Source organism: Helianthus annuus, chromosome 5 (genome assembly GCF_002127325.2).
Source record: "Helianthus annuus cultivar XRQ/B chromosome 5, HanXRQr2.0-SUNRISE, whole genome shotgun sequence".
Taxonomy (NCBI): Eukaryota; Viridiplantae; Streptophyta; class Magnoliopsida; order Asterales; family Asteraceae; genus Helianthus; species Helianthus annuus.
The window spans coordinates 22105850-22116695 of NC_035437.2; the positions used below are offsets into that span (position 1 = coordinate 22105850).

Genomic DNA, 10846 nt, shown 5'->3' on the forward strand with positions numbered 1-10846 from the left:
ATCTGATGTTATCGTTTTTCAAATGATTTACAAGACAAAGCAAATTACAAGGTTCATGACTAAACATTTTCTCAAACATAAGTCATGAATTCCGTTTTCACAAAACCAATGTATCTCACAGGCATTTTTATTCTGACGTACCTATTTTCACATGTGTTTTCAGGAGATGATGCATAGGACTTATCAAGACATACTTAGGCGGACCTATGCCTTAGTGCCTTAAAACGGGACAAGAACTAGTCAATTTATGTTATGTACTCTTTGGTTCTTGTTTAAACAATGTAAACATTCATGCTTGATTAATAAAACGAAACTTCAATTGCCATGGATTTGAAACAATTGATTCTGTTACAACATTCCCCGACGTTTCCGCCACGTTTTGTATGTTCTACTTGGTCGGGGTGTGACATGACGAATCGGTCACGGCGAAACAGGGCGTTTCGCCGAGGGTGAATACGACGAAACAAGGGTGTTTCGTCGAAAGGGATTCATGACGAAACGAGGGTGTTTCGTCGTACGGGTAAACTGCACAGTAACTTAGTTTAATTCTGTTAAGGTTAACCGGGTTAGTTAACTGATGTTAAATGTTGAGCATGACTTGTATGAGCTTGAATACGTGTTTTGTGCTATTTGGTGATCACTGATTCAATATCCACTGTAATTGTACATATACGTGAACTTCGTGAATTTAAACTGATTATGTACACGTGCGTACTTTAGGACTTGACTAATTATTTGTGAGCACATACTTTAGCATACCGAGCAAACCAAGGTGAGTTCACACTCTTTCCAAGGCAATGGATTCCCAAGGGTTGGGAATGGGTAAATGAACTAAACGGTAATTACGACCATCCTCCGTGGGTAGGATGCCAAGGATACGCACTGGACCAAACCTCTATCATGAAGTCCCTCATTTATATCGACTTAATCGCCGAGGCCTATGGCGAGCGGGTTATTAGTTAAGAGCGTTATTAGGTTTAACAAACCTCACACCATGTCGTTCGAACGGGCGTGTACTAATGGACTATGGGCAAAGGGTCAATGCTGATAGACATTGACTTAGGGCACCTCTTACATTTTCGTAGCACTCGATACACACGGTCTAGTAACACATGGGAAGCCCCCACTAATCTTCGCACACATTTCTGGGAGACCGCGATACGAATTAATACGATACATGGTTTACAAAATGAACATATGATTTATGAAACGAATACAATAACTAAACAACCAACTGTGAACTCGCTCAACTCTTGTTGACTCGTTGTTACATGCCTTGCAGGTCGCTAGGTACTTATTGAGCTTGCACAGGGAGGCGCGGTCGTTGTGGGACATGGCAGTGTGTGCCATGCTAAAAACATTACTTTATTTCGTACTTAATACTTACATTGGGTTTTACAATTATGCCTCCGCTAAACACTTAACTATGTTTTTGATTTGAAACACCTTTCATATTGTGTGGTTGAATTTTACTTATTACTTGTTATGTTCAATATGATTGGTGGCTTGATCCTGGTTAGTCACGCCTCCAGCCGGTGATACTCCGCGTGTGGATTTTGGGGGTGTGACAGATTGGTATCGGAGCCATTGGTTATAGTGAACTTGGTTTTAATAAGGGGAAAAGGTTTTTATTAAAATCAGGCTATAACCAGTACAGTGCTCAACGATCCACAACGACGCTTCGCTCCACGTGCAAGACTCAACACTATAGGTGATACTATTCATGTTTACATTACCTGCTTGATAGATACGTACTACATTGCTCATGGTATGCTTAGAATACGTAGCAACTACTATTTGAAAATCATGTTTGCTCACACTCTTCTGTCATTCCACACTTGCGTATTGATACGACGCACTTCTCACTTGTGTTCTCTTACTTGTGAAGATCATGAGTGGACGCATTAACATGACACAATCCCAGCTGACGGCTCTGATTAACCAACAAGTTGCTGCGGCACTTGCAGCCGCACAAGCAGGAGGTATACCCTGCAGTCGTAACTCACTCTAGGATCTTTAGATCCTACACTCCTAAATCAACTCTTGTGTTTAACCTTGTCCTGTTCTTATACACAACAGGTCAACACGCTCAGCCACCTGTATGCACCTTCAAGACTTTCATGGACTGTCGTCCTAGCACATTCAGTGGCACTGAAGGAGCCGTTGGACTCCTCCATTGGTTCGAGAAGCTTGAATTCGTCTTTGAGATGTGTGAATGCCCTGAGGCTTGCAGGGTGAAGTATGCCACTGGAACTCTCGAAGGCATTGCGCTGACTTGGTGGAATGCGCAAGTTCAGATGTTAGGGCTGGCAGCTGCCAATGCCACCCCATCGAACGACTTTAAGGAACTGATCAAGTGGGAATACTGTAGTCGTGATGACATCCACAAGTTGGAAGTGGAGTTCTTTAACCTGAAGATGACAGGGTCAGAAATAGAGGCGTATACGAAAAGGTAAAACGAGCTAGCCATCTTGTGTCCAACTATGGTGGATCCTCCCATCAAGCGTATCGAGCTGTATCTCAGGGGTCTTGTACCAGAAATTCAAAGCCATGTGACTTCGGCTAACCTTGCTACCATCCAGGATGTTACTCGTCTTACTCATCGCCTCACAGACCAGGCAGTGGAACAGAACAGGCTGCCTAAGCGTATCGGTGCTACTACTACTACTACTTCTGCTACTCCCAGTGATAACAAGCGAAAATGGGATGGAGCCTCCAGCAAGGATTCGACTTAAGTTCAGTCCCAGGCACAGCAGCGAAAGATTGATGACTATCAGAGCCCTTGTCAGCAATCTTCTGGTAGTCAAAGGCATGGTGGATATCGAGGAAGCCTCCCGAAGTGCAACACATGCAACAGGCACCACAATGGTCAGTGCAACAAGGGTCGTTGTCAGAGGTGTCTCAAGATGGGTCATGAAGCTAAGGATTGCAGGAGCTCACGACCTGCGAATCAGAACCAGCAACAACAACCACCAGCTCCACGGAACCAGCAGCAGCAACAGCAGCGAGGCAACAGGGGATGCTTTCAGTGTGGTGCTGAAGGCCACTTCAAGCGGGACTGCCCCCAGTTAAACCAGAATCAGAACAACAACAACAATAATCAGGGCAATGGGAACAACAATGGGGGAAACAATAATGACAACGGTGCTAAGGGTCGTGTGTTCGTGCTGGGGCAGGGTGAAGCAAGGAATGATCCTAATGTGGTGATGGGTAAGTTTCTTCTCGATGACTTTTATGTTACTGTTTTATTTGATTCGGGTGCGGATACCAGTTATATGTCTCTGAAAGTTAGTCAAATGCTCAAGCGCACACCAACACTTTTGAACACCAAGCATGTCGCAGAGTTAGCTAATGGTAGAAGTCTAGAGGCCACACACATAGTTCAGGGTTGTAATCTTGTCCTCGCTGGTCAGACTTTCTCTATCGATCTCATTCCTATAGCTCTGGGTAGTTTCGACATCGTTATTGGGATGGATTGGTTATCCCAACAGCAAGCAGAGATCCTATGCAAAGAGAAGATTGTTCGTATTCCCCGTTCTGGTAAAGAACCTCTCGAAGTTCAAGGCGACAAGAGTGGTGCTGTGGTAGGCATCATCTCCATTCTTAAGGCCCAGAAGTGTTTACGAAAGGGCCACACCGCTATTTTGGCACTTGTTACTGACGCATCAACGAAAGAGAAGAGATTCGAGGATATTCCAGTAGTACGCGACTTTCCTCAAGTGTTTCCTAAAGATTTACCTGGGCTACCGCCTCATCGCCAGGTCGAATTCCAAATCGAACTAGCTCCTGGAGCAGCACCAATAGCTCGTGCACCGTATCGCTTAGCTCCGTCAGAACTGGAAGAACTATCTACACAACTACAAGAACTCTTGGATAAGGGTTTCATTCGGCCTAGCTCTTCGCCTTGGGGAGCTCCAGTATTGTTTGTGAAAAAGAAGGACGGTACCTTCAGGATGTGTATTGATTATCGTGAACTGAACAAGGTGACCGTGAAGAATAGCTACCCTCTTCCACGCATCGATGACTTATTCGATCAGTTGCAAGGGTTGAGCTACTACTCGAAGATTGATCTGAGGTCAGGCTACCACCAACTGAGAGTCCGGGACGAGGACGTCTCCAAAACAGCATTCAGAACACGCTACAGCCACTACTAGTTTCTGGTCATGCCATTCGGATTGACAAACGCGCCTGCAGTCTTCATGGATCTTATGAATAGAGTGTGCAAGCCTTACTTGGATAAGTTCGTTATAGTTTTCATCGATGACATCCTGATCTACTCTAAGAGTTAGGAGGAACACGAACAGCATCTACGGCTTATTTTGGAACTTCTTCGAACCGAACAGTTATACGCCAAGTTTTCAAAATGCGATTCTGGCTTCGTGAAGTCCACTTTCTAGGCCATGTGGTAAACAAGGATGGGATTCATGTTGATCCATCCAAGGTAGACTCGATTAAGAACTGGCCTGCACCGCGTACACCAATAGAAATTCGCCAATTCTTGGGTTTGGCGGGCTACTACAGAAGGTTCATCAAAGACTTCTCAAAGATTGCACAGCCGCTTACACTACTGACATAGAAGGGTGTCACCTATCGCTGGGGTAATACACATGAAACAACTTTTCAGCACTTAAAGGATAGACTCTGTAGCGCACCTATTCTTTCATTGCCAGAGGGCACAGACGATTTCGTGGTTTATTGTGACGCATCAATACAGGGTCTTGGTTGCGTATTGATGCAACGGGATAAAGTCATTGCGCCTTGCGCCAACTTAAGATTCACGAACGGAATTATACTACACACGATTTAGAGCTGGGAGTTGTTGTTTTCGCGCTTAAGATATGGAGACATTACCTGTACGGTACCAAGTGCACCATCTACACCGATCACAGGAGTCTCGAGCATATCTTCAAGCAAAAGGAATTGAACATGCGACAACGTCGATGGGTCGAACTACTGAACGATTACGAATGCGTGATCAAGTACCATCCGGGCAAAGCCAATGTTGTGGCCGACGCCCTCAGTCGAAAGGATACTGCTCCTAGACGCGTGCGAGCATTACAACTTACCATTCAGTCTAGTCTTCCTGCACAGATACGAGATGCTCAGGTAGAAGCATTGAAACCAGAAAACGTTAGTGCTGAGGCCTTACGCGGTTCAAGGCAACGGCTAGAACAAAAGGAAGACGACGCCTATTACGTAACAGGACGCATCTGGGTCCCACTTTATGGTAACTTACGAGAACTTGTAATGGATGAAGCACATAAGTCTCGTTACTCGGTACACCCTGGTTCGGATAAAATGTACCACGATCTCAGAACTATGTATTGGTGGCTTAGTATGAAAGCCCACATAGCAACTTACGTTAGCAAGTGTTTGACCTGTGCGAGAGTCAAGACAGAATACAAGAAACCATCGGGCCTACTCCAGCAACCAAAGATACCACAATGGAAATGGGAGGAAATTTCCATGGATTTTGTTATTGGCCTGCCTAGATCTCAGCGTGGAAACGATACTATCTGGGTGATCGTGGATCGACTCACAAAGTCTGCACACTTCTTGGCTATCAAGGAAACAGACAAGTTCTCTACCTTAGCAGACATCTACTTAAAGGAAGTGGTTTCGAGGCACGGGGTGCCAACCTCCATTATTTCTGATCGTGATGCACGTTTTACTTCAGAACTGTGGCAAGCAATGCATAAATCTTTTGGCTCTCGATTAGACATGAGCACAACTTATCACCCTCAGACGGATGGGCAGTCTGAGCGCACTATACAAACCCTCGAAGACATGCTTAGGGCATGTGTAATTGACTTTGGCAACGGATGGGAAAAACATCTCCCTTTGGTGGAGTTTTCGTATAATAACAGTTACCACACCAGCATTCAAGCCGCTCCATTCGAGGCATTATACGGGCATAAATGTCGATTACCTCTTTGTTGGGCAGAGGTGGGTGATAGTCAGATCACGGGTCCAGACCTTGTAGTTGATGCTACGGAAAGAATTGCTCAGATACGACAACGAATGGCGGCAGCTCGTGACCGTTAGAAAAGCTACGCTGATAAGCGCAGGAAACCACTCGAGTTCCACGTTGGGGGTCGAGTACTACTCAAAGTCTCACCTTGGAAAGGTGTAGTTCGTTTTGGCAAACGAGGCAAGCTCAATCCGCGGTACGTCAGACCGTTCGAAATCATAGAGAGAATAGGCAAAGTGGCCTACAAACTGAACCTACCAGCAGAACTTGGTGGAGTTCACAACGTTTTCCACGTGTCAAATCTGAAGAAGTGTCTGTCAGATGAGACCCTCATAGTTCCTTTGAAGGAGCTCACTATCGACGAGCAGTTGCGATTCGTCGAGGAACCAGTTGAAATCACGGACCGGGACGTCAAGGTCCTTAAGCACACCAGAATACCTCTTGTTCGAGTTCGTTGGAACTCCCGTCGTGGCCCAGAGTTCACCTGGGAACGAGAAGACCAAATGAAACTCAAGTATCCCCAGTTGTTCGGAAACAATGCAACTACTACTGAGGCTGAAGCTACTACAGAATTTTGGGACGAAATTCCAAATCAACGGGGGGATGATGTGACACCCCAGGAAAACCAGTAAACAACACAACTTAACTAGCTTCCTCAGTAACCGCATGCTAAATTTCGGGACGAAATTTCTTTCAAGTTGGGGATAATGTGACAACTCGAGTTTCCAAGATTCTATCTTCGCATTAATTGCACGTTAATTGTTTAGTTGATTACTTGATTGTCTTGTAATTGTACATGTTGGATTATATGTTGAGATGTTTGTTTGTTATGTTGTCTGGTTAATGTGATTAAGGTGTTCTATAGTATGTCATGTAACCTGTTTAAACCTAAAATGAGTCCGACGAAACAGGAATGTTTCGCCAATAACAACCACGACGAAACAGGCGTTTCGCCATAAGGCCAATCCGACGGAACAGAGCGTTTCGTCATCTTTATCTCGACGAAACACGTGTGTTTCGCCGGCCCAGTGATTCGCCGAAGCCCATTAAGGGCCCAGCACGTTAATTTGAGTATTATAACGTAAACAGGCTTTCTGTTTCACACCTTTAACAAAAATCGAAACCCTAGGACCCTCCCTTTGTGTGACGGCAACTCTGTGTTCTCCCAAGCTCTCTCTAGCGATCAAATCATCATCCTTGATATCTCGGTTAGTTACACGTTTGTTAAATCGGCTACATAATTCTTTGATTGCTTGATACATGTTTGTGTATATGCTTGATTGATGAAACGGCTGTGAATATACGGTTTTACATATGTTTTTGATTGATGGGATGTTTTGTGGACATAGGTCTTGTTCTAGAAAGTCACGACCATATGATGAATTATTAGGGATTCATGAATCTTGCAATGGTTGTACATGTTAGTGAGTTTTAGTATAGGATCTGATTATTAATTATCGGATAATCCCTGTGATAGAAAAACCAACAGAACTGAATGATTATCAATTGTGCATATGTATTGATGGTATAGATTTTCGGGATGATTAGCAAGCTGTTATGCGTAGAGTATAGGCTGTATACGTGATGATGAATAGTTTCTGCTTCATATGTTCATTGTTATCATGTAAAACGGTTGTTAGGATGATTAGGGTTTCTGTGTTTAAATGATTAATCGACGTAACTGGAATTCTTGACGAAACACTACTCACGGCGAAACTGACATGGCGAAACAGATGTGTTTCGCCGAGGGTAGCCATGACGAATCGGTCATGGCGAAACAGGGCATTTCGCCGAGGGTGAATACGACGAAACAAGGGTGTTTCGTCGAAAGGGATTCACGGCGAAACGAGGGTGTTTCGTCGAATGGGTAAACTGCACAGTAACTTAGTTTAATTCTGTTAATGTTAACCGGGTTAGTTAACTGCTGTTAAATGTTGAGCATGACTTGTATGAGCTTGAATACGTGTGTTTTGTGCTATTTGGTGATCACTGATTTAATATCCACTGTAATTGTACTTATATGTGAACTTTGTGAATGTAAACTGATTATGTACACGTGCGTACTTTAGGACTTGACTGATTATTTGTGAGCACATACTTTAGCATACCGAGCAAACCAAGGTGAGTTCACACTCTTTCCAAGGCATGGGATTCCCAAGGGTTGGGAATGGGTAAATGAACTAAATGGTAATTACGACCATCCTCCGTGGGTAGGATGCCAAGGATGCGCATTGGACCAAACCTCTATCATGAAGTCCCTCATTTATATCGACTTAATCGCCGAGGCCTATGGCGAGTGGGTCATTAGTTAATAGCGCTATTAGGTTTAACAAACCTCACACCGTGTCGTTCGAACGGGCGTGTACTAATGGACTATGGGCAAAGGGTCAATGCTGATAGACATTGACTTAGGGCACCTCTTACATTTTCGTAGCAGTCGATACACACGGTCTAGTAACACATGGGAAGCCCCCACTAATCTTCGCACACATGTCTGGGAGACCGCGATACGAATTAATATGATACATGGTTTACAAAACGAACATATGATTTATGAAACGAATACAATAACTAAACAACCAACTGTGAACTCGCTCAACTTTGTTGTTGACTCGTTGTTACATGCCTTGCAGGTCGCTAGGTACTCATGGAGCTTGCACAGGGAGGCGCGGTCGTTGTGGGACATGGTAGTGTGTGCCATGCTAAAAACATTACTTTATTTCGTACTTAATACTTACATTGGGTTTTACAATTATGCTCCCGCTAAACAGTTAACTATGTTTTTGATTTGAAACACCTTTCATATTGTGTGGTTGAATTTTACTTATTACTTGTTATGTTCAATATGATTGGTGGCTTGATCCTGGTTAGTCACGCCTCCAGGCGGTGATACTCCGCGTGTGGATTTTGGGGGTGTGACAGCTAAGTGGGCCATTGAGCTGGGAGGATACAATATCTCGTATAGACCACGACCAGCAATCCAAGGGCAAGTTTTAGCAGACTTCACCACAGAAGTTCCCATAGCCAAAGTACAGGAATGCAAAGCAATTCAAAACCATGTTCTCGTTTCGACGATAGAGTCTGGACGCTGCACACAGACGGGGCCTCTAATGACGATGGAGCGGGAGCGGGTCTCCGATTGGTTAGCCCAGACGATCACGAGCTTACATACGCGATACACTTGGACTTCAATAGCACAAACAACGAGGCGGAATATGAAGTTTTTCTAGCAGGCCTTCGTTTAGCGCTTAAAATGGGAGCAAAAAATCTTGAAGCTCACGTCGATTCAAAGTTAGTGGCTGAGCAAGTCAATGGACACTATGATGCAAAGGGCGAAGCTATAGCATTATACCTAGAACAAGCGCGAATGCTTATCAGCCAATTCCAAACGTTCAAGATAAATCACAAAAACAGAAGTGAAAATAAGCATGCGGATGCACTGAGCAAATTGGCTGCCACCAGTTTCAGACATCTAGCAAAAGAAGTGCGCATCGAGGTATTGTCCAATCCTTCCGTTCCTCTTAAACAAGTAAACATCGTAGAGGTCGGCAGCCCATCCTGGATGTCCCCGATCATCATGTACTTACAGCATGGAAAACTCCCAGAAGGAAAAGTGTAAGCTAGGAAGATTCAGAACAAAGCAATAAATTACGAGATGGCAGACGGATAACTGTACCGCAAGTCATTTATGGGACCACTCCTACGCTGTGTTGACAAAACAGATGCGCAGTACTTAGTCAGGGAAATCCATGAAGGCTTATGTGGAATACACGCCAGACCATGCATGGTAGTAGCAAAGATAATGAGCGCAGGATACTATAGGCTGGGGATGCATGTGGACGCCGTAGAATTAGTACGAAAGTGCGCAGCTTATCAGCGTCACGCGCCAAAAACCCTTTGTCCAAAAAATCCGCTCGTGCCGGTCACATTCGCCTGGCCCTTCCAGCAATGGGGCATTGACGTTGTTGGTCCATTCCCTGATGCACCTGGCGCTGTAAAGTTCATTATCGTGGCACTAGATTATTTCAGAAAGTGGGTTGAACCCAAGGCGTTAGCTTCAACCACAGCAATGGTGATCCGCAAATTTATATGGGAGCATATCATTTGCAGATTCGGACTACCATTGCGCATCATTTCTGACAACGGCACCAACTTCGCCTCAGAAGATCTCCAGAAGTGGTTCAAGGAAATGAAGATCGAACGCAACTTTGCCTCTGTGGCGCACCCAAAGGCAAATGGGCAAGTCGAAAGTATCAACAAACAAAAAGTTGATGGCATAAAGGCGAGACTGGGAACAGTGCGCAGAGGATGGGTCGATGAGCTCCCTAGCAACTTATGGGCTCATCGTACCATGCCAAAAACCAGTACGGGAGAAACCCCGTTCAGACTTGTATACGGATTAGAGGCGGTAATCCCAATCGAAATTGGCCTTCCATCGCCGCGCATGCTTGCCATGGACAAACAAAACAATGAAAAAGAACGAAGAATGGATTTAGACCTTCTCGAAGAAAGGCGTGAGAATGCCGCCATTGCCGAAGCAAGATACGAATCCAAACTTGAAAAGTACTACAATGCGCGCGTCCGCGTGTGTAGTTTCGTTCCAGGGGACTTCGTCTTACGCGACAATGAAGCTTCCAATGCAGAAAAACCGGGCAAATTAGCGCCAAAATGGGAAGGGCCATACATCATCAACGAGGTCCTAGGCAAAGGGGCATACACCCGTTCCCCGCACCTGGAACGCGCAGCAGCTGCGCAGGTGGTATATATAGCCGAGCTATTCAACAATTCAGATCTATACAGGCAATGTATTTTTCTATTTTACTTTGTATAATCGGCTCGACGCCTTATTAATGCAACAGTTACCCTTACACGTGT

General features: G+C 44.7%; 1 protein-coding gene across 1 annotated transcript; it reads left to right on the forward strand.

The window, feature by feature from the left end:
- Positions 1–9008: 9008 nt before the first annotated feature.
- Positions 9009–9590, forward strand: LOC110942816 (uncharacterized protein Mb2253c-like). The gene has a single exon (XM_022184579.1). The coding sequence runs from the start codon at positions 9009–9011 to the stop codon at positions 9588–9590; it is 582 nt and encodes a 193-aa protein (XP_022040271.1).
- The last annotated feature ends 1256 nt before the right edge of the window (positions 9591–10846 follow it).

Bases quoted from the DNA above. Each gene is read 5' to 3' on its own strand.
- LOC110942816 (XM_022184579.1), top strand. From the start codon at position 9,009: ATGCAAAGCAATTCAAAACCATGTTCTCGTTTCGACGATAGAGTCTGG.